Genomic DNA, 25,102 nt, shown 5'->3' on the forward strand with positions numbered 1-25,102 from the left:
TAGCGTATGACTGTGATTAAAATTAATAACACGAGAGATGAGTGCAATGACGACTAATTCCTGTGCGGTTCCGACCTGCAACACGGGTCGAAAATTAGCGAAAGAAAAGAGCTCCGCGTTCAAAGTTCCATCGAATCGTGAACTGCGTGAAAAATGGATTGCTGCGATTCCTGGAATTTTTTACCTAAATTCGTCATAATTTGTTTGTGAAAAACATTTTCCGGAGCGATTCATCAGAAGGAAGTGGATAAAATATGACGCAAACGGTCGCATTATCGCAGAAGTAAGTTTATTCGTTGCATTTTTCCCACAGTTTTAATGAGTATGAGTTTTAATAATAACTAGCTGCTCATATTTCCTCGTTCGCTAAAGCTCGTTCGGATTGGCTGATTTTTGTGCTCGTGCGCTCGCTTACTCGTTGTCAGTGACACGGAATGAAACGAAATTTATGAGTTACGTCACGCTCATACAGCTTCAGGATTGTTCAATGGTTAATGAATGTTGATCAATACACACCACTGACTTACATAATAAAATAGCAGCCAAAGTTTTCAGCGCACACATCTCCACATAAGGCAGTGACAGCTGATTTGCGAAGTTCTATTATCCACAAAGGAAAATAGCTGCTGATTTTTCTAGTGTATGTAGTTTTTTCAGTGTCTAGCTGGTAATACGCTAGGGTACGCTAGGCTACGCTAGGTAATAGGCTAGGATTTTTGTGCACGTGCGCTCGCTTACTCGTTGACATTGTGTGACCAGATTATACGAGATTTATAAGATACCTCACGCCCTTGCTGCTAGAGGATTTCTTAAGGGGTAATAAACGATGATCAAAATATTATAACAACATGTGTGCAAATACATAATTCAAGTATTTATGCGTGATTTACATATAACATGTTTGATGTTATTATCTGCTTTGTTTATACAATATACATCGTTCCGTTATATAGTTATCCCCACAAAAGCTCCGGGATTCCCGCCTTTGCCAATATTTCTATAAACATACATGAATACATAATAAGAATAGATCATTTTATCCATTTATTTCAGTATTTTGACAGACCCAGCTTAAGAAGTAATGGGGTAAGATGTATGAACACCACTACACTATTATACACCATTAATATACGTGAATATCATCATAATAAAAAAAATAACTCACGCCGGCCTGACCCCGACGCTCTTCTGACGTCCGACGCGTCGGACTGGTGCACGGAGTAATGGGGTGGCTAGGTTTCAATCGACTCTGATGCGATGAATACAATTGGTAATCATAAAATCAGTGGCGAAATTGAGCCACGATTCTTCTTCATTGAATTATTCGTCAAACAATATACACTAAATCAGTGAGTTTTACAATATGTATAAAGTTCAAAGTCTAAGAAACTATGTAGACGGCCGGCTTAAAGAACAACCGCATAAGATGCATAAACACTACTACATTATGACACGATATATATAAGTGGCAGTTAACGTTAGGTTAAAAAGATCTCAGCCTGTCCTCTTTCTAAACGGACCACAACTTTCACGTTTGTGTTATGCTCTACGTTATCAACGATACATCGCAGACCAGAGTCTGTCAAATTTGAGGTAATTGAGTTGACCGACATAAGACTATACCGGTTGGACTTGTCATATTACCATCTCATCATACATGTATGTATGCATCGGTATTACAATCACATAAAATATGAATAAACATGATGAACCTTTTATATTGAGCATTTGTAAGTGTTTTGTTTTTTGTATTTCATTAGCTACGCGATCTTAACAAGGTACAGTCGATCTGATGGGCTTGTAGTACCAAACTCAACATACGTTCGGCGTTTTGAAATTAATCTGTCAAAACAGGCGAGGAAAAAATGAAGATTGAATTTCTAAATTCACTGTTCGATTATCATGACATTGTACGTTGGCTACGATAACATCACAAATGAAAATACGTATGTAAGTTTTGAATTATTTTTATCGAAGCATTACGTTATTGTATCCGATCAACGTCTACGACTAAATATAACTGCTATCTTATATTCTGTAACGTGGCATTTTTTTTTTGTGATGCTCGTTACCAGTAGCTCCCCGAACCTTAGACGAGACTCTAACAAGGGATTTCGCGACAAGAATGATTATCTAATTCGTAAAGAGCGCCAGGACAAGGGTCACGCATCCGAAACTCTGAGAGAGGACACTTTACAGGCTAGCGAGTTAAGTATTACAGGTTCTTTTGTTTATTTTTTTTTTTCTCGAGCATATACGACACCAAACAGGGAAATGGACGACGAATCCGACCACCTCGAGACCGTCACGACGGAGGACCTCGACGGAGGGTACATCACGAGCGGAGGGTCTCACACGAGGCTACGGAGGGAGCGCCAACGTAGAGCTCTGCCCCGAGGGAAACCGAGGCGGACGAGATTCCCGCTGTTGGCCAGCGAACCGTAGCCTACCTTTCTTGCGACACACCATCCCGTCGACAACCGTACGATCCACACGTCATTGGCGACGGCGGAGAACCTGGGAGACGGACGGCCAATCAGCGACCCGCGACAGCGGAAACCTACGTTAGCGATAAGCTAGATTTAAGAATTGCGTAACCGAACACCCAATGGTATGCGAGGAATTTCGAAAACAAGGAGGCTAAGCTGGAAGTCCGGCTCCGCGTGGCGGAGAGAGGCACTTGAGTCCTGGTGGCGAAAGCAACGCGAAGTCAATTAGAAAAGAGGAAAATTGAGCGAGTTAAAAGAAGTTGTTGAAAAGGAAAAGAAACCCGGGAGATGTCAGACTATCACGTCGGGGCATTTTTGGCGTGGCTGCGTAGTGGTAAGCGCTTATAAATTTCTGCGGACTAATTTCGAGAACGAGTTAGAACGGCGCACCGAGTAACGGTTGGCCATTGTAAGACTGTATTGCGAAATTACTCGAAATTCGTTTGCCGACTTCCTTGTTTGGTGGCCGGAGCTTGATTTTTATTTTTGTTTGTTTTGGCGATAACGTATCGAGTCAATTTTGGCTATTATACATGTTGAGTAGAGTCAGTCGTTTCGTTAATTGCGAGCAGCCCAAATTCCGCTGCACAGGGTCAAGTCGCGTTCGCGTGTTCAGAAAGTGTCACCTCTCGTGTAGGTCGCGTATCGCTAAGTGTGAGCGCTCTGTTTGGCTGGGTTATTATTCCTGGTTTCCTTGTTTGATTTGTTTCAGAAGATAGTAAAGTTTCGGATGCGTCGCGATTAATCGCTTCGATTTAAGTTGTTAAGTAAGAATTACTGTCGAGTACTTGTAGGGTATGTTTTGCGATTAGCGCGATAATTCTGTTAGGGTTTGGCGAATAGCGCCGATATTTATAATTAAGGGAAGGACGATCACGAGTAGCGTGTTCGTATCGTTGTCGATTTTCTGTATTTGGATTTTTGTTTTGTTGATCTCGTTGAGACGAGGAACGCGACTAGCGCACGTAGATTTAAGGTCTAGTTAAGATTTGATTTTCTTTCTATTTTGTTTGTGGAATCGCGGGAGGCGAATTGAGTATCTGTTTCTTTTTCCTTTTGTTTTGTATCGCTGCGAATTTTTTTTGAATATATTATTTTATTTTATTTTGTTAAATTCTGTATCGTGTCGAGTGTCCGTTCTTTCTCTCCGCAAAACTACCCACCCCCCTCTCCGCGGTACTGAGCTACCTGGCATAGAGAAGGATAGCCGAGGAATTGCGAAGGTAAAGATTCGAGGCGTGTTTATCACGCCAGGCGCCCAACAAAATTTCGCGATAGCTTTGATAAGCTGCAGAGTGCATCGCGGGTTGCCGAATCATTGTGCACCAGGTTAACTCTTGGGAACTTCTCCGGGTGAACAAGAGCGGCGAAAAACCTCGTCACAATTCTAAAAGTTTTAATTACTATTCTAGACTTCTCTCCGCTGATATTTGGAGTGCTCAGGAATTACATAAGGCAACAATTATTCCGTATAACACTCATAAGGACGTTATAAAGTACCGATTGGATTTGACCTATTACCGTTCAATTTTATCTGTATATACGCATCATCGAAATCACAATCGCATATCACATGAATATACTTAATGCTCTCTTCAGATTAAATATCTGTCATAAATGCTTTATTTTTCATATTTCCGTTTGCCTCAGTATTTCATATTGCATTTGCATTGACTACGCGATCTCAACAAATTACAGTCGATCTGATGAATATTTGGTACTAAATTCTACATACGTTCGACCTCTCAGAATTATTCCAACAAAACATTCAAGTACAGGATAAGAATTAAATCACTACGTTTACTTCTTCACTATCATTACATTGTTCATTGGCTACAACATCGCGGATAATACATATGTAAGTTTTGGAATAACGAATACTAAAAGATTTGATGTGTTTTCGTAACGTTTTTCGCAGATACCGAGATAAATCTTTATCGAATCTTTATTTTCGAATTTTTGTTGAAGCATTACGTTACCATAGCCAATCAACGTCTACAACTAAATATAACTGCTTTCTTATATTCTAAACGTTTGATTTACCACTCGAGACTTCTCTTCGCTGATATTTGGAGTGCTCAGGAATTACATAAGGCAACAACTATTTCGTATAATCCTCATACTGACGTTATAGAGTATCAATTAGATTTGACCTATTACCGTTCAATCTTATCTGTATGTACGTATCATCGGTATTACAATCTCATAATATTTAAATACGCATAATGCACTTTTTATATTGAGCATCTATGAATATTTTCTTCTTCGTATTGCCGTTCGCGTTAGTATTTTATTTTACATCTGTATCAACCACGCGATCGAGATAAAATACAGCCGGATTGATTTTTGGTAACAAACTTGACCTGCGTTATGTGGCAAACAATTATTCTATCAAAATGAGCGAGTACAAAATAAAGATCAAATCACTACATACAATTGTCCGCTATCATTACGTTGTACATTGAGTAGGACAACATAATAAATCTAAATATGTATGTAAGTTTTGAATTAACGAATATTCTAAAAATTGATGTGTTGACTGAACGTATTCCGCAGACGCAAAAGAAATCCAAGTTCTTTTCGAAACGTCAACTTATCGTCGCAGTTGAACTTGAAAGTACATATACCTTTACACCATCACCGTCAAATTCGTTATCAAAGAATCGGCCGCTTCTTTCTTCTTGTATCGCTGTATCTTTAACCTCTGCCTCATCTTGATCTACTACCGATTGACATCCATATGCGGCTTTCTAAAGCAACTTGGGAGACACCCATTTATTTTGGTTGATCTACCTCGTTTGACTTTTTGTAGTACCTACACGCTAGCTTTACGTTTCCTCAATCGTTACTTGTAAGTCAAAAGGATAGTTATCCCGCAAACGTTACCAATATCCTTTACTATCCTATGTTCCACGTAATAATTTTCACCTCAAATGCACTTTGCACTACTCATATACATAAATTCACCCAGATACAGCAATATTCACCTTGCAATAGTTACCTCATCGACCTTCATGGAGCTGTGCGCCGTTGTTCCCGCGCCCTGAGCCTGACTAACCATGTGACGGTAGATGACCTTTCGGGCCAACAACGGAATTATCCATTGATTTCGTTAATAAAGAATCAAACGTTCCGGAATTTCGTAATATATTTTGTGGTATCCCCATGCCACCTCAACATTTTTTCACCCATTACCTGTGAAACACGACGTTATGATCGTTATAGTGCAGACTTTAAAAGATTTTTGTATGCTCCATGCAGTAATTTTCATTACGAATGCGCTTTGGACGCATCGTATGCGATAATCTTCTTGTATACAGCGATGTTTTACCTGATGAATCTCGACCTCCGAGACTCGCGATAGATTTTTTCCGCATGCAAGTCATTGACCTGATGAATCTTTAATTCTAGAAATAGCGCTCCACGGCTCCTACACTCGAAATCGTCCACCTAATGGATCTCACCCTTCATGACTCGTGCTTCATTGTCCTCGCATCGCTCACGACCCATCCAGTCTTCACATTCAGATTTTTCTTTCATTTACTTATTGCATCTAAAACATACGTGTTAATTTATCAATACACTAAACTTGAAATATAACTAAATTGATTGAAATAATATTCATAGTATCTTACCGAGAATAATCGCGAAGAAGTTTTAATTTCTACCAATACAGATATCTCGACCTTGGGGACTCGCGCGCCGTTGCTCCAGTACTGTAGATTCGCTAGGCACTCCATAGTTGCCGCCATCCAGGGCCTTTACTTAGTGAATCTTCAATTTCAGGAATAGCGATCCGGGCCGTCCACTTGGTAAAATTCGACCTCCGGGACGCGCGCTCCGTTGTCTCCGCGCCCTTATCGTGCCAGACCATATGACGGTATGCGACTTCGTGAAACGATCGTACCTCAACCTTCCATATTATCTGTAAAAACATTTTTTATGGACGTTTATATCGGTTAACATCTATTGACGTATTACGTGGAGAATCTCGAGCTACAGAAACCAAGGTTCGTAATAAGCCGGGATCACGATGAACATAGCATAGCATAACATAACACGACATACAGCATAGAACGACATAGACTGACATAGACCGACATAGACTGACATAGACCGACATAGACCGACATAGACCGACATACACCGACATAGACCGACATACACCGATATAGACCGACATAGAACGGCATGGCCGTAGTGAAGAGAGAAGTAGCAATGACGCGTTGTTTGGAAATGACAGTGGTACGTAACTCATGACGACTGTCATTTGAAAACAACGCGTCATTGATACTTTCCTTTCACTACGGCCATGCCGTTCTATGTCGGTCTATGTCAGTCTATGTCAGTCTATGTCGTTCTATGTTGTATGTTATGTTATGTTATGCTATTCTATGTTCATCGTGATCTAACTCCTGCACACTATAAAATTCAACTTTCAGGAGCCACTCACTCCTAACATTCAAGCTTTGCTTTCATCATTTGATTTTATCTGAGACGGACATGCATGTGTGGTGATACAACCAGGGGCGGATTTGATACCTTGGCTGCCTCAGGCCTACAGAAGATTGCCGCCCCCCTACTCCCTGCAAAGCGCGAAAAATTAAATGAGGTATAAGAATTAAACGGAAATAAAAAACCACGAAAGTCTGTAAATGATCAAATTTAATGAATCAGTGTCAATTAATCAAAATATACTGTTGGAATGACACAATTTTAATTGATGTCCAAAAACTATTTAGTTGCTTGTATTCGACCGTATATTTAGTAATTTCAACAATTTTTTTCATTAGTGTATTTTAACATTTTGGCAATTGGAAAAAAACGAGAAAATTTCACTTAATTTTGCCGTTCCCTGAATTTTGCCGCCCTAGGCTCCGGCCTACTCGGCCTTTAGGTGAATCCACCCCTGGATACAACACATTTGCAGTATAACAAAGTTAGATGAGAGAATATTCAGACTATCTTACCGTAAGTAATTGGCAGAAGGTGTTGGTGACTATACCGTGAGTAATTAGCAAAAGGTGTTGTCGACTACCAAGATGGACACCAGCGATATTCAAAGACTATGATACAATGTAATAACAAACAGATCTCCGATAATATATCACGTATACAACAAATTATTACACCTCTAGACGATAGGCACACGCGGGTGCAAGGACGTATGCAGACACTTCCAATAATAATATTGAAAGTGAGATGTACTTGAAGGCGAACGAAGAACGCACTGTTGATTTCAATTGATATTCAATCATCCCTGTAAATACATGAGTCTAAGCATAGACCATTCGGCGAGCCGTTGGTAACGTGACTGATAACAACGTAGCCCTCGCTGTCCTACGTCAACAGCACGCTCATGCATACTCACACGTACACACAACTCCATACGCTGTACACCCTGACACGTGCCCTCGCATCAGACATCAAAATTCTTCGGCCTGTTGAAGTGAAATTTAATCTCGAAGAGCGGCGTAATTTTATACCAGCAGCCACGCTTTTTATAATCTGCTCTTCACGACGCGTGTGTAATTAGTTATTGGCATCTCGTACAATGAATGTGGATGGTGCGGTTTGTTGAACGTCCTCCTTAATAATTATGATCATAGATGACTAAATGCTAGTTGTATTACTTGTTTGATAACTAACATTACACTATACGTTGGATAGGATAACATCGAGAATCCCGATACACACATACGTGAATTTGAAATTAACGAATACTGAAAAATTTTAGGTGTTAACTTGACGTTTTTCGCGAATATTAGGAAAGTTCTCTTCGAGTTCTTCTCGAATTCTTTCCAAAGCTTCACGTTTTCATAGCCAATCAACGTCTACAATTAAACATCACTACTTTCTTATATTCAAAGGGTTTTAATTGTTACTCCAGACTATTTTGGCTGATATTTGAAGCGCTCGCGCATTACATAAAGCAACAAATAATCTATGTAACGCTCATACCTATGTAGTAAAGTACCAGTTAGATTTAACCTATTACCGTTCGATATTATTTGTATGTACGCATGATCAGTATGACAATGGCATAATATGCACTGTGACGTGGCGGGTCTACCAGCCCGTCACCGACCCGCACCTCCACTCCCAGGCGGCCGCGTCAAGCGCTCTTAAAGAGCAAGGGAGAGTCCTGCCGTGCCGCCAATGAACAACCAGAGTTAGCTTTAAGATTCATGTATTGTTGCTAATGCTTTTTGTTACTCCCCCAACCCATTCTCTGAGGTAACCGCCACTGCCGCCGCCACTGCCGCTGCCAATGCCGACGCCATCCAACGACTACCCTGCGCTGCCGTCGCGGGAAACGCGGAGGGACCGCAGAACGACCGGCGCGGAGTTCGAAGCCCCGGACCCAGTAGTCGCGCTGTTGCTTGCTCGGACCTCGATGCCGTCAAGGACATGCTGCCGCTGCCGCCCAGGGGTCGAGTTGCCTCCACCTGAGCCTCCGACAAGACCGGCCTTGCCACCCGGCACCCACAAATAACCGGACTCAGTCTCCCCCTGGGCTCGCCGATGCCGACCGGACATTTCCGCCTTCGCCAGACCACCCTCGCAACACGCAGCACAGCGCGGCGAACAGACCGGCTGCCTAGGCTCCCGCCGGTCTCTCGCCAATCTACCTATCATCCCCTCCCGTAGCGCCAGCGCGGGATCGCGATCGCCGAGGGCCGGCGGCCACCTCACTCTCCCTTGCGCTGCGTTGTATATCGCCTCGTAGTGTATCGAAGTGTATTAAATTGTATTGAGATTGTGTGGTAGCCGTTGGAAATTTGGAGCCAAGCCTTATTTTGTTGGAGAAATCCTGTTTGCCGTATCTTGAGCAGGACCGTTTGCCGTAAAAAGGTAGGCTGTCGCTATCCCGAATCTCGCTGGCTATAGATTCTCAACGGCCTCAGGCCATTTTTCCTTTTTGCAACAGGTTGCCGGCCGGCTTCGGTCGGCCATTTTGTGTGAAAGCCCGCGAGCCTCGTGGTAGCTGAGCTTTTCTAGTTGATTAAATTGTTGATCTTGGTTGCTATTCTTATTTCATAATTAATATTACATGCTCTGGTTGTTCATTCGATAATTTTTTTTGCCGCTTTATTGTAACACATAATTTGTAATAGATCGTGTACCGTGCCGCTTCCCGGCCGCGTACCGAGTACGTGAGTGTGAGAGAGAGAGAGAATCTGTGAGCGAGTGTGTGCGCCCGTGCCGTCGTTGCCGAGCGTAACTACCACCTTTAAGCAGCGACAGGCGACCGTGCCGATAATATAGAAAAAGTGAAGGAGGATTATCTCGTGTTTGTGAAACCGTTAGATTATTAGCAAGCTTGTTTTTAGAATTGTTCTGCCTTGGTTTGAGTTTCGAAATTGTTAACGAACTTGCTTCACCACGAGGCCGTAGTCGCATGAGTTATTGAATTGCTACTGATTTTATGCCGCTTATTATTCGCTTATCTTGGTCGCTTGCCGCTCGTCGCTTCTAGCTTATACTGCTTGATTTTGCCGTGTTCTATTGTTTTGTTTAATTTTGTTGCTGTGTTATATTGTATGCTATGGTGTTTTATTTTTATTTATTTTTGAATTGTATCGAAGCGTACCGCCACCGATAAGACCGCTTGCCGTGTAAATAACTATTTTGTTGCCTTCTGCCTTGCCGTAACGGCACTAGTTGTTAATAAACGCTGGTAATTACATCTATAATCATTCGATTATCACATATACTATTTCACCTTCGCGCCCACGTTCCCCTCACCGCTAGCTAGTCGGCTGTTTTTGTGTGTGCTTGCCCCTGCTATAGTTTCGCTTGAGATTTGGTGGTGTGAGTTAGGTTCGCCGTTCGAGTCGGCGAACGAATACTATTGGACGGTAAATTTCGAGTCTGGTAAGAGTGTATTCTCTTACGGCTCTCTCAAGCCTGGCGCCCAACACCTGTTCTGCAGTGCCGTCAATCTTATTTTTTTTTTCTTTCATCTTTCTATTGCCGTGTTGGTCAACGCCATTTTTGTAAACGAGCCTCTGTGCCGACCCCGCTTTCCCCCGGGTGAAGTAAAAAGCCCGTTACAGCACATAATGCACTTCTTATATTGAGCATCAATGTATCTTTTGTTCGTAAGATTTCTATCATCCTATCAAAATACGTGAATTCAAAATGAAGACTAAATCACTACCTTCACTTTTCTCGATATCATTATACATTATACATTATACATCCCATGATAACAACTACATATAACTATTTCCTTATTTTCTAGACATTGGAATTATCACTCCAAACTTTTGTCGGTTAATATTTGTAGCGCTTGAATCACCACGTAAGGTGGTAGCATCTCATTTTTATAGCGCTTATTCCCCGTTAGTGGTGTAACGAATGTCTAGGTGTACACGAACGCAATTCCGAATGCGAATATTCGTCATCGATGGTCACGAATGCATATGCAAATGCGAATGCAGCTATACATTTTCAAATCTAGGACCATTTCTCTATGGCTAGAATGGACAATTGGTAGACTTACAGATATACAATTCAAGTCGTACGCGCACATTAGCGCCGTTTGTATCTCAGTTTCTAATTCGCCAAACCAATCCAAATGAAGCCTTTTGGTTATTAATTCGTTTTTATTTTGGTTATGTAACGACAAATTGATAACAGTGTTTGTTTGATTATTGAACGACAAATTCATAATAGGAATAAATTAAGTTCAGGTTCGGAGTGTAGTTCAAACATACGAACTTTTATAATTGAAAATCATTATTAAACGAATCCTTTTGATTTTCCTCCACATAATTTTTGCAATTTCCGTAATTAAACTAAAAAACGTTTGAGACAGTCGCATTCACAAAATAGTTCCACAATTTTTAAAAATGCGAATGTGAGTATGAAGAAGTATGCAAATGTGAATATTCGTAAAATCACTAAATCACATAAAGGGGTAGCAGCTGAAGTTTTTAGCGCACACATCTCTACACAGGGCAGTGGCAGCTGATTTGCGAAGCGCCTTTACCCACAAATGAGCATAGCTGCTAATTTTTATAGTGTATTCTGGATTCGAACAAAAATATCCCAGTACACTGGAACTATTACTACTTTTGAAATCAATGTCGCCATTCTTAAATGTATGACTGTGTCAAAAAAAATCATAATTTAAACGTCCATGAAGTGTCGACGTCATGTTTAATAATAGATAGACCTACTGGGACATCATATTCGATTGAATTTCCCTATCGGTATATACCGACCTACTCTGAGAGAGCATTAACAATTTGTGATAGAACATGAAAACTCACGCAACTACTGACAAACAACAATTGTAGCCAAAATTTTTTATGGCACGCATCAGCTGCTGCATTCATAATGGCACACTGACATTCTGAACAACTGACATTGAACACACTCGGCTCTCCCATTAGTGTTCAGCAGGGATAAAAGGTCATTTTCACGGAAATCAACATTCTTCACCTTTGATCTCTGTACGCACCAATTAATTTCCTATCCGCTTCTTTAATTACAGCAAAGCACTCGCTTCAATCTAACATCTTACCAAGAACTAATAAACAGGCAAAAAAAACTTTTAGTTGAGGGCTTTATCATAGCTTGCGATAATTGTATAATGAGTGGAAAAAATGATACACGTACAAAGCTGAGAACGGGGCGGTATTTGGGGCGGCACTAATAGAAGGCCAGCTTTAATGACATATTTTTTCTACTACCAATATGAATATAAGTATTACAATGATCACAGAATCAATTGTTCACCAGTATGAATCAGTCATTTGATTTACAAGGCACCTAAAATGTCTTTGTAAACGATATTTCTAGTACACGATTTGACGTCACCTGAATTTTGATTATGAATTATAACAGATTTTTCTGTTAGTAACACTTTGAGGTTGTTCTTAGACTTGACTCTAGACAGAGCAACATACAACTGACCATGACTGAAGACTGGATTTGGTAAATATACTCCAACTTTATCAAAAGATTGTCCTTGTGACTTATTGATAGTCATTGCACAACCTAACCTAACAGGAAACTGTCTTCTCACCATCTTGAACGGAACCTCCTCTTCGGATGGTGATAAATCTATGCGCGGTATTAATACTATTTCTCCGGCAAAAGTTCCACCGATGATCTCAGTACAAATGAGATGCTGATTCAGCTTTTTGACAACCAGTCTAGTGCCATTACATAATCCTTGTGATAAATTGAGATTACGCAACAGAATCACAATACTTCGACTTATTTTAACGATAACTTATGTGGTGGAAGACCATTTGGCGTCAATGAATTCATAAACTCAATCGGAAGAACATTTGCAATATATGTATTGTCTGCATCCTCACCTGAATCTACACTCAGATAATCAACGCTGGAACCTTTGATTTTTGACAATGTTTCATGATTAATAGCAATAACGTCGGTATTTGTCGGAGCTAGAATAACTTTACTAAAAGTTGATAAATCTTGTGGATCAATACTTTCCCCAAAAATTTCTTGCACAATATTCCCTTTCGACAGTATATCAGTCGGAATGGTAGCAACCCCATTGTTAAATTCAAATGAATTGCAAAATACTCCATCACCGATTTTCAAAAGCCATTGCTTGAAATCCGTTTGTCCATCGCACACGCGAATGTTAGTTTTCAATGACATATATACAAAATGACACCATAAACTGCTTCTTTTAACGCACGCTTCTATAATTTATGTTCTGCTACCATGTCGTACGACAGGTAAAGTTTGCCGAAAATCACCGGAAACTACGACTACTTTACCCCTGAATGGTTCATTGCAGCAGCATACGTCTCTTAACATACGATCAACGGCTTCTAATGCGTATTGTGATGCCATTGTTATTTCGTCCCAAATTACAACTTAAATCACAAATATATAGACCATGTTTGGAATTAAGTTTTATATTACACGTTGATTGTTCATTCAAAAGAAATGGTAATTTAAACGTTGAGTGAGCCGTCTTGTCCCCTTTTAATAAGTTTGCTGCAATTCCTGTCTATGCCACAGGCAATACTATTGCATTCTCACTATTCAACGTAGAAATGATCGTGTTATGTAAGTAACTCTTCCCGCTGCCTCCGGGACCGTCCGAATAAATACACTTATCAGATGATAGACCACGAACTGCCGCCAGAACCGCATTGGATACGACACGTTAATTTTTGGTTAAACTATTCACGGAAACTTTGACTGCCTGTTTCAACGCGATCACGCTATCAGTATTCTCGTTATCATTACTATTATGACAAACCATTGAAAAATTTTCTTCAATATCGGGTAGATTAAAAATGTTTAATGTAAATCCATGGAATATCAGCATTTCATTTATCACTGTCAAAGCCTTTTGTTCGTTTTGTTCGTTATACTCGTTATGATTGACAAAATCAGATTTGTACTTTTCAAATAATTGGCGAGCATTGATCGGCATGCCAAATACACATATGTACGCAAATAATCGACACATTTCGGTCGGAAATTTTAAACTTGACGCTTCAGAAAGACATTTGTCCCATTCTTCGTCATCAGTAACTAATTTGCGCGCAACTGCCGCTTCAAAATAAGTTGGATAAATTTTACTACCATATGTGCGCATATCTTGAAATGACTGAGCTCCATGAACGTGTAATAACAACACTCTAAAATAATAACGCTCAGTTTTCTTAGGACTCACAAAGTACATTCTACTCAAAACAGGTTCTACAAATCTCTTTCGTTTCTACCACTTCGTATATTTTTGATCGAAAACGTAATAATTTGGAATTTCACAATACAAATATTGACGTGCTTCGACATCAGTGGTGTTTGAAGTGAACCATGCGAGCAATGTAGATTCCTTACTTTTATCTATAGCTACTTTTTCGTTACCCTCTTCAAAATATACCACTTGTTCGTCTTCTGCATGAACTGCTAATCTGTATATAGCATGGGACTGTTCATTTATCGGATATTCGTACAGACGATGCATTGCTCCAGGTGGACAAACATATCGCGTCGATATATATTCATCCACCTCATTGTATATGATGTTATGATCTTCTTGCACGTTCTCCATTCCAACAATCGCACAATCATGACCTTTATAGCAGTATTTGAATAAATATTTTATACACTGCACCGTCGAACATATCTCCACGTTGATGTGACTATTAAATTTCAATAACAAATATGCGTTATACGGCACAACGTCCTTATTGTTAGCAGTTCTGCTTGTCCTATCTTTCTTTACATCAAAAACAATAAGGTTTCCGTCATCTCGCCTACGATAATGGGATAACCCTTCGAATGATAATTTGATTCCAACACATAATCTTTCGGAAATCGTTTTGTACATCTGTTTGTTTTCAGATCCATGTAAGGTGAATTGACATTTTGTTGACCACAAGGGCCGTGAATCATACATTGTTTGACGATGTCGTATAGTAACGGATATCTTGCCTTATCGGGTATCTCGGCCGAAACAATTTTGTCAACGTCAACTGCATCCCGAATTTTGCTGTCTTCCTCTAGCCAAAACAACATATGAACATGTGGTAATCCTCGTTTTTGAAATTCGATAACATAAACATAAGCAGCACACTTTCCAAATACTGCTCTGACGATTAATTCTGCTTTCAGCTCCTTGACCTTTGGATAAAATACTCTGGCTATAAGGTCCCGTCAATCCGTTGCAGTTTGACCAGGACTTAGATTTTCAACGATTCCCTTCCATTTAGGATTACAGGCCATAGTAATGAATAAATCGGGTTTGCCATATTTTTGCAATATTGCCATTGTATCGATAAAACTTTGCTGCAAAGCTCGTGGACTCCCACTAAACGAAGATGGTAATATAACCATTTTCCCAATCCTTGCATTATCCCGTCCAGCTTTGTTGTGTAGATAATCAATTACTCCTTTATACATTTCTGCTCGTAATTGACTTAGTTGATTTCTCATGAAATACAAACAATGACTTACAACTTTCGTCCACATATCGACAATATATTGCTGGGATGAACTCCCCATACTCACACATGGATTAAATCTGCCTCTGTCGCTCAACATAAAGCTGTAATATTGCAACGCTGTTATATCACGTTTTCCCCCCCGTTTGCTTCATCTTCAGCGTCCATCCGGACTGACCGGATGGAAAGATGAGAGGATATGTCATAGGGTTAACATGTTGACTCAGAGATGATGTACTTATAGGACCCTCACTTTAGGAATATACACATATGTCTCTTTGTAACGGAGGATCGCCATCTTCAGCAACGAACACCACTGCCACTTCATTGCACGTGAGTATGTTGAAACGATTTTTATCAACTGTTTCATCTCTCTTCAACCACATTCTAACTTCACGGGCTGGACAACCGGTTGCATCGGACAACAATTTTTCGTTTTCTTCCACCTCATACATCATATTGAACGCCTTCGCATATGGATTAACTCTGCGTATAACGTTATCCAATACGCTGAATACCTCTGCTAAGCAGCCGCTATTGCCGAGATATTGCATACGTACTGTAGTAGCGATCTCGTTATCAACAATATATAGTTGTCCATATTTACGGGATTCATTGACATCTGGATGTAGCGCATATGTATTGTGACGTGGCGGGTCTACCAGCCCGTCACCGACCCGCACGTCCACTCCCAGGCGGCCGCGTCAAGCGCTCTTAAAGGGCAAGGGAGAGTCCTGCCCTGCCGCCGTTGAACAACCAGAGTTAGTTTTAAGATTTATGTATTGTTGCTAATGCTTTTTGTTACTCCCCCAACCCATTCTCTGAGGTGACCGCCACTGCCGCCGCCACTGCCGCCGCCAAGGCCAACGCCATCCAACGACCACCCTGCGCTGCCGTCGCGGGAAACGCGGAGGGACCACCGGACGACCGGCGTGGAGTTCGAAGCCCCGGACCGAGTAGTCGCGCTGTTGCTTGCTCGGACCTCGATGCCGTCAAGGACATGCTGCCGCTGCCGCCAAGGGGTCGAGTTGCCTCCACCTGAGCCTCCGATAAGACCGGCCTTGCCACCCGGCACCCATAAACAACCGGACTCAGCCTCCCCCTGGGCTCGCCGATGCCGACAGGACATTTCCGCCTTCGCCAGACCACCCTCGCAACACGCAGCACAGCGCGGCGAACAGACCGGCTGCCTAGGCTCCCGCCGGTCTTTCGCCAATCTACCTATCATCCCCTCCCGTTGCGCCACCGCGGGATCGCGATCGCCGAGGGCCGGCGGCCACCTCACTCTCCCTTGCGCTGTGAATCAGTCACCTGTTAATCGCTTCGCTCTGAGTTTTCTTCTGCTTATCACTAGCTGTATCATTTTGCTTTAGTGCGTATTTGGTATCTGTGCGGACGTTAGGCTCCCTGTAAGATTGAGTAACTGCCGTTCTCAAGGAAAGACGCCGTGTGTGCCGTAAAAAGGTAGGCTGCCGCTATCCCGAATCTCGCTGGCTGTAGATTCTCAACGGCCTCAGGCCATTTTTCACTTGTAACAGGTTGCAGGCCGGCTTTGGTCGGCCATTTTGTAAGTAAAGCCCGCGAGCCTCGTGGTAGCTAAGCTTTTCTATTTGATTCTATTGTTGGTTGTACTTGCTATTCTTAACGTATATTTAATAGTAAATGCTCTGGTTGTTCATTCGATAATTTTTTGCCGCTTTATTGTAACGTATAACTTGTAATAGATCGGGTACCGTGCCGCTTCCCGGCCGCGTACCAAGTACGTGAGTGTGAGAGAGAGAGAGAGAATCTGTGAGTGAGTGTGTGCGCCCGTGCCGTCGTTGCCGAGCGTAACTACCACCGTCAAGCAGCGACAGGCAACCGTGCCGATAACATAGAAAAAGCGAAGACGGATTATCTCGTATTTGGGACACTGTTAGAGTGTTAGCAAGTTGGTTTTTGGAATTGTTCTGCCTTGTTTTGCGTTTTGAAATTGTTAACGAATTTACTCCTCAACGATTCTGTAGTCGCATGAGTTATTGCACTGTTGCTGATTTTTCGCCGCTTATTATTCGCTTATCTTGGTCGCTTGCCGCTCGTCGCTTCTAGCTTATACTGCTTGATTTTTGCCGTGTTATATTGAATTGTTTAATTTTGTTACTGTGTTACATTTTATGCTATTTTGTTTTATTTCTATTTATTTTTGAATTGTATCGAAGCGTACCGCCACCGATAAGACCGCTTGCCGTGTAAATATTTTATTGCCTGTTGCCTTCTGCCTTGCCGTAACGGCGTTGCCTGTTAATAAATGCTGGTAATTACATCTATAATCATTCGATTATCATCTACACTATTTCACCTTCGCGCCCACGTTCCCCTCACCGCTAGCTAGTCGGCTGTTCTTGTTTGTGCTTGCCCCTGCTATAGTTTCGCTTTGGGATTTGGTTGTGTGAGTTTGGTTCGCCGTTCGAGTCGGCGAACGAATGCTATAGGACGGTAAATTTCGAATCTGGTAAGAGTATAGTCTCTTACGGCTCTCTCGAGCCTGGCGCCCAACACCTGTTCTGCAGTGCCGTCAATCTTTATTGTTCCATCTCTCTATTGCCGTGTTGGTCAACGCCATTTTCGTAAACGAGCCTCTGTGCCGACCCCTCCTTCCCCCGGATGAGGTAAAAAGCCCGTTACAGTATTATGACAGGTTTGTCCACATATACGGAATACAAATGGACCTCGACCTTTGAAGGCATCTAATTTGGCATCAAAACTTGCAAATGCCAAGGAATTGTTGTAACTTCTCGAATTTTTCCTGAAATTTCTACTATACGCATCATTACCGCTTGAATCTCATTCGGATGGGAGCTATCTTCCAAAATACGTACTTTACCTTTGTGACAGCAAGTACTATACTTTTTATCACCGGGCAATTCAGAAATGAAATGTTTAGCATGACAAAACTGACACAAATGATTCATTGTTTCCAAATCATGTAATTCTACTTCATCTTCTATAAAATCTGGACTTTCCAATGACAACCTTCCTATGGAAATTACGGAAGGATTAGTTCTCCTTCTTTTTGCCGCAGGTGACACCAAACCTTCTGTCCTATTACATTTTCTTTTCGTCACACTTTCCTCCCGAACGGACTCTTTCGTATTTTCCAAATTTTTCTTGGTTTCCCTTCTTTGCTTCTGACGTGTTGCATCAGCCTTGAGTCTGTTGGCCCGTTGTTTCTCAGATTCTTTCGTGCGACAATTTTTCATTCTATCCGCATCGCTTTTACAGACCACGGACTCCTTCGTGTTTTCCAAATTGTTGTTGGTTTCCCTTCTTTGCTTCTGACGTATCGCATCGGTATTAAGCCTGTTGGCCCGTTGCTCCGCAGATTCGTTTGCACGACTTGCTTTTTTTCTACGTGCATCTTTGTAGCGTGATGCAGCCGCCCGTATGTCATCAACCTTTCCTCAAAATTCTGTAATTTTCTTCGCATTTGGTTCAGTACATTTGAAATCAACTCCAGTATTGATATTGAGGGGACGATTCTTATGTTGCAGCTCTCTATTGTACATGAAGACGTTTTTTTTAGATAAACCTTTTTGTGGCATTGATTTACTTGCTTTGATATTTACCTCATCGACTCCTTATCAAAGGATGAGTTCTCCTTTTTTTTGTCGCAGGTGACATCAAACCTTCTTTCCCATCACATTTTCTTTTCCTTGAACTTTTCTGCCGAATAGACTCCCTAATTTCCATTTTATACGTTGCAGCAGCCTTGAGTCTGTTGACCCGTTGTTCCTGAGATTCTTTTGCACGACTTCCTTTTTTTCTATCTGCATCTTTGCAGCGTAATATAGACGCTCGTATGTCATCTACCTTTTCTAGAGCTGATATGATTTTCGTGGCATTTGGAGCTGTACGTTTGAAATCAACTCCAGTTTTGGTATTAAGGGGTCGATTCGGATGTTTCTGCTCCCTATTGTACATAACAAAGTTGTACTCGGACAAACCTTTTTGTGCGATCGATTCACTTACTTGAATATTCACCTTATCGACTTCTTCCACAACCTTACCTTCATTATGTTTTCTACAAACACCTGTGGAAAACGTTTTACGCGGCGTATCGCTATGCGAGGTTATTTGTATAAATGGAAAGTGTATTAGGTGATTCGAATTAAACATACTGAATAAATGTGGTCTCATCCGTGATATATCATATTGTACCTCACACGGATTCAAGTAAAAAACAATCGAAGTTGCAAAAGCTATGGAAAACACCCCGCAATCCCAGTAATTACTTTGTTGCTGTACTTTTTCAAACACAACACGTATATTGTCATTAGATAGCAATTTGCTTAAAAATATCTTATGATCATCGTGCAATACTCTTTTGTTAGCGCTATCATATACATGTAATACTTCAGTATAGTAGTAGACACAAATCCAATGTCCCAAATGTCTCCGACCATGGAACAATATTTGTATGTATGCTTCATCCTCTAAAACACTTTGAATTGATCCTGGTATTTGTACCAATAAAGTACTCTGCATGCGATAAGTTGTTTGTTGCTCCAATAGATCGCTAAATTTGTTTATATGCGTATCCAACAACATACCTGATTGTCCAGCTTTCTGCAAGACCACCAAATCATCCAGGGATAATTCCACATACCTGCGACGATTCATGATAATATCACTTTATACCTTCTTCTCTTCTCTACTTAGTTTTACAATCACTCACAAATCAGACACAAAATTGTCCAATTATACTTTGGACGCCGATGTGACTGGATTTATCACGGATCACTTGTAAACTCGTGAAACTGAATTGCAAGTGCAAGTCGAAATTCACCAAGTAATGTACTTGGAGCGCAGGTGCTATAAGTGGGTATTCTCCAGGTTATGGACCTGGAGCGCCGGAACCCCGGAGCGCTGGTCCTGGAGGTCAGAATTCACCAGGTACAGAACCCGGATCGCAGGAACTACGGAGCGCTGATCCTGCAAGTCGGAATTCACCAGGTAATGGACCTGAAGCGCAGAAATTACAATATGTCAGTCCTGGAGGTCAAAAGTCACCGGGTAGATGACCGGGGGTGCAAAAAATACGGTGCGCTTCTCGGAGAAGTCGAAATTCACCAGATAACAGACCTGGTGCTCGGAAACTACGAAGCGCTAGTTCTGAAAATCGTAATTCACCAGGTAATAGACCTGGAGCGCAGGAACTACGAAGCGCTGGTGCTGGAAGTGGGTATTCTCCAGGTAATGAACCTGGAGCGCAGGAACTACAGAGCGATAGTTCTGAAAATCGTAATTTACCAGGTAAAGGACCTTGAGTGCAGGAACTACGGAGCACTGGTCCTGCAAATCGGAATTCACCAGGTAATGGACATGGAGTGCAGAAATTGCAATATGTCGGTCCTTAAAGTCAAAAGTCACCGGGTAGATGACCTGGGGTGCAGAAAATACGGGGCGCTTCTCGGTGAAGTCGAAATTCACCAGATAAAGGACCTGGAGCGCAGGAACTACAGAGCGCTGGTGCTGGAAGTGGGTATTCTCCAGATAACGGACCTGGAGCGCGGGAACTACGGAGTGCTGGTGTTGGAAGTGGGTATTCTCCAGGTAACGGACCTGGAGCGCAGGAACTACGGAGCGCTGGTGCTGGAAGTGGGTATTCTCCAGGTAACGGACTTGGAGCGCAGAAATTGCAATATGTCAGTCCTGAAGGTCATAAGTCACCGGGTAAAAGATCTGAAGCGAGGGAATTTCTCCCGCAGGTCGCAGGTCACCAGGCAGACGATTTGGAGCGCAGAAAGTAAGATGCGCTCCTCCTAGGAGGTGGAGGACCTGGCGCTCGAATTCCGTGGAGCACGATTTTCGTACGTCCGCTCTACCGCGCGTTCAGTACGGTTCAGTTCATTGATTTTTTTTAAATTGAAAATGACAATGACTGCTTTTTAAGGCGCCGTATTCCCGTGTTCGTCTCGACCCTTCGGCAGTGCTTTCTGAATTTGACAACATCAATGAATTGGGCAATGTCAATGTTGCCGATGGCTTCATCGAACAACACAATAGGAAGGAGCACGATTATTGTGTCACGAAAGAGACTCCAACAGTTGAAGCGGAGAGTACACCGGTTGCCGTAGCAATTGAAACTCCGTCACCTTCTGATCACGACCCCATTGAAAGATCTTCCATACAAGGTATACATATATTATATATAATATGCTTATGAAAATGTGCTCTCATATTTATAATTATATAAAATACCATGACACGAAAACTTAAAAGACGTGGTTATACTCAGCGATGATGCCTGTGTTAAAAGCGCAGGAACTTTTAAAAAGCTTGGAATTTAATAAAAAAATGGTGTCTCCATAATTGATGCTAAAGAATGTTATCGCCAAATTTTATTAACTTTCTACAAAATTCCTAACAGAAAGAAATGGTTCAAATGCGAATGAACTCGCAATAATATGATTAATAACTCTAATAGATATAAAGGTGGGTGAGTATATAAACGTTTGTTTTATTTTCACAGATGTTTCAACCAACGAAATGGCATTGGATCCCGTATTGAATGATTCAGCTGAGCCGATGCAGAATGAACCAATACAAGATGTTCGCACCCCCCAAACGAGTGGCTGCAAATTTAACTTTTCAGAAGTTACTTTAAGCTGTAAGTGTTTCCAGTTAATTGAACTGTAAAATAAATAAGTTGATTAAGTCCAGTGGATATTGTGTGCGTTCTAATGTGCTATGAAAGAGCCCCGTTAACGATGTGTGAGTCGAACCGTTTCAATAAAAAATTCGCCATACTATGAACATCAGTGACCAACAATAATATCGTCTAATACTTTTTGACAAATTATTTAAATATATAATTATTCAACAATTAATCTGTTAATTTTTCTATACTATAATTGAGTGTAATGATTTTTTAGAAAGCTAATAAATTTGAAAAAAACATCATAAGCATTGGAAAAAATTACCATAATCGACTGGTGTAATACGGACAAGCAAAACTAACAGATTAATTGTTGAGTAATTTATAATTTCAATAATTCATCAAAACCATTGAACCATATCATTGTTGATTATTATTCGAAGCATGCCTAATGTTACTGATTTTCATCAGATTTTTAGTGAATCGCTGTAGTACGATAATTATTCCAATTAAATACAATTTTTGGCTGGAACTATTCAACTAGTACATCCTCAACCCTAGACTGGACACCCTGTGAGCGTGGCGTCGCATTTCGCTGTTTTTTTCAATGAACAATCGGTTAATTGGAAAATTTGGAAAAAAATTTTACTTTTATCGTTGAGATGTTTAAGAAACTATTATATTTTTTCAATTACGTATCCTGCAAATTTTGAAGAGAAATAAAATAAATTCTAGGAACTGATAGCATTTTTCTGATGCTAAATGAAATTATCTAATGAGCGGCTTTGCCAAAAACATGCTCAACGCGCTCGGCCAGTGTAGAGGGAGATAATACAGCTGCGAATCCCTCATCACCCGACCAAAATCGTTAGGTCGCTTATGGTGACCAGTCTATGGTTAAATGTGTTATTTATTCAGGAATTTTAGTTCATTTCTGTTTGTACAGGTACTATTGAAGGGAGCAATGAATCCATCTTGATACCGAAGTCGTGGACTGTTGGTGGATTGAGCATAGATAACGCTGGTGTTCTTTTTTCATACGCTACATCTAAGGTCAACAACGGCGAAAATGTACCGGTCATACAAAGACTGGTCAAGCTGGACCCCAACAAACAGCTGCGTTATTTTGTGTACGGGCGTGTCGTGGACGTGCATGAATGTAAACACCCGCAAGTCTTGGATAGCATGGACTTACTACCGCAAGCTTTGAAGAACTTCAAGAATATGATTTTCTGCAATGGTCTCGGCTCTATCAACGAGTATCATCTGTCATTAAACAGCGTCTTCAAAGATGGCGTCGACCATTGGCATGCCCGAGATTGCACTTTGATCTCGAAAAGGAAAAGATGTGCTTGCTGCATTAAAATGAGGGCTGTAGTCCTAAAGAGAGAATCGAGATCGAAAACGGAAAAATCATTGAAACGTGTCCATCAAGCTTCCAACCCTATTGACCAAAGGAAAGTAAACGCATTGCGGAAAAGAAATGAACGTATCAGACGAATTCAGCAAAGAACCCGCAAACGTATCCACCTATTGGAGGGAAGTTTGAAAGAACAAGCTGCTGAAATTGCTCTCATTCGTAATCAAACTTTAATCGATAGATGCTCAAAACTAAAAATTCCAGCCACTCAACAGACTGCACTTCAGGAAATAATTGCGGCTGCAAGGAAGAACGGCAAGAATCGTCGATACGGGGAACAGTGGATCATGCTTTGTTTATTGATGAATATAAGGTCGCCGAGTTTTTACGAATTCCTTCGCACGAACAGTGTTCTGTCACTGCCTTGTTCTCGAACCATCCGCGAATATTTTTCACTGATTGAGCTGAAGTGTGGTTTCGATAAAGACTTCGCCAAATTGCTTCAAAAACATTTCGATAAAAAACCGCTTTTGCAACGACATAGGGTGATTTTGCTGGATGAAATGAACTTGAGGAAGTCCGTGGGCGTATCTTCAAAACATGTCTCGGATCATGCAGGCGATCCCCACCAGACTGTATTAGACACATGCCATTGTTTGTATCTCGTTTCCGTTTTCACGAGAGGAGTAAAACAGATGCAATTTATCAAGAGGTAGAATACACAGACATCATAAGTGACCGAGTTGATATACATAGATATTATAAGAAAGCAAGATGGCGAAGAGGTCTGTCAGTGTATAGTGTGGTCGCACGCCCTTACGGTATGCTAAAAGTGATCTCGCCGGGTATCATCTCGATGTCGCAAGATGAGTCTACGATCTCCAGCGGTCAAAGCTGAAATAGGTTTATATCTCGTGTCCGTTACGGAGGGCAGTGCAAATAATTGTCGTCTATCGAGGGAAGTATATGTAGTCATTACAAGAAAGATGATGAGAAGGGTTGCGGGTGTATACAGTATGGTTCATGTTATGTGAGTAATGTTTGGGCCTTGTGACGGAGGGCAGGTTGGTCCCCGCCATTCCGCGGTACACCCTTACGGTATGTTGATTGTTATGTCTTAGGGAACAGCGCCGGGATCTCACCGGCTGTCTCATTTCGATGTCGCAAGATGAGTCTACGATCTGCAGCGGCCAAAGCTGTAATAGGTTTATATCTCGTGTCCGTTACGGAGGGTGGTGTAGGTAGTTGCCGTCTATCGAGGGAAGTATATGTAGCCGTTATAAGAGAAGAAAAATAATGAAAAGGGTTGTGGGTGTATACAGTACGGTTAATGTTATGTGAGTAATGTTTGGGCCTTGTGACGGAGAGCAGGTTGGTCCCCGCTATTCCGCGGTACACCCTTACGGTATGTTGATTGTTATGTCTCAGGGAACAGCGAAGGGATCTCACCGGTTGACCCATTTCGATGTCGTATCATTCATAGGATGTTACAGTGAACAGGCCGGTTCTCGCTTCACCCCCTACACCTGAAAGGGTCAGCGTTTGATATAACTGCGGGGCAGCGAAAGGATGCTGAGGGAATCTTATTGCGTGTTTGTCAACGTTCCCGTAAAATTAACGTACTCTCTTGCAACCGCAAATCGCAGGTAGATGATACTACGAA

The 25,102-nt window shown here is 41.5% G+C and overlaps 1 protein-coding gene across 1 annotated transcript; it reads left to right on the forward strand.

The window, feature by feature from the left end:
• LOC124404725 lies at positions 1–24,269 on the forward strand. The gene is given in 5 exon segments (XM_046879059.1): positions 1–283; positions 21,375–21,615; positions 21,954–22,091; positions 23,026–24,093; positions 24,196–24,269. Coding segments are annotated over 5 exon segments (1,767 nt in total). The 5' UTR covers positions 1–37.
• Positions 24,270–25,102: the final 833 nt, after the last annotated feature.

Source organism: Diprion similis, chromosome 3, assembly GCF_021155765.1.
Source record: "Diprion similis isolate iyDipSimi1 chromosome 3, iyDipSimi1.1, whole genome shotgun sequence".
In the NCBI taxonomy this organism is placed as follows: domain Eukaryota; kingdom Metazoa; phylum Arthropoda; class Insecta; order Hymenoptera; family Diprionidae; genus Diprion; species Diprion similis.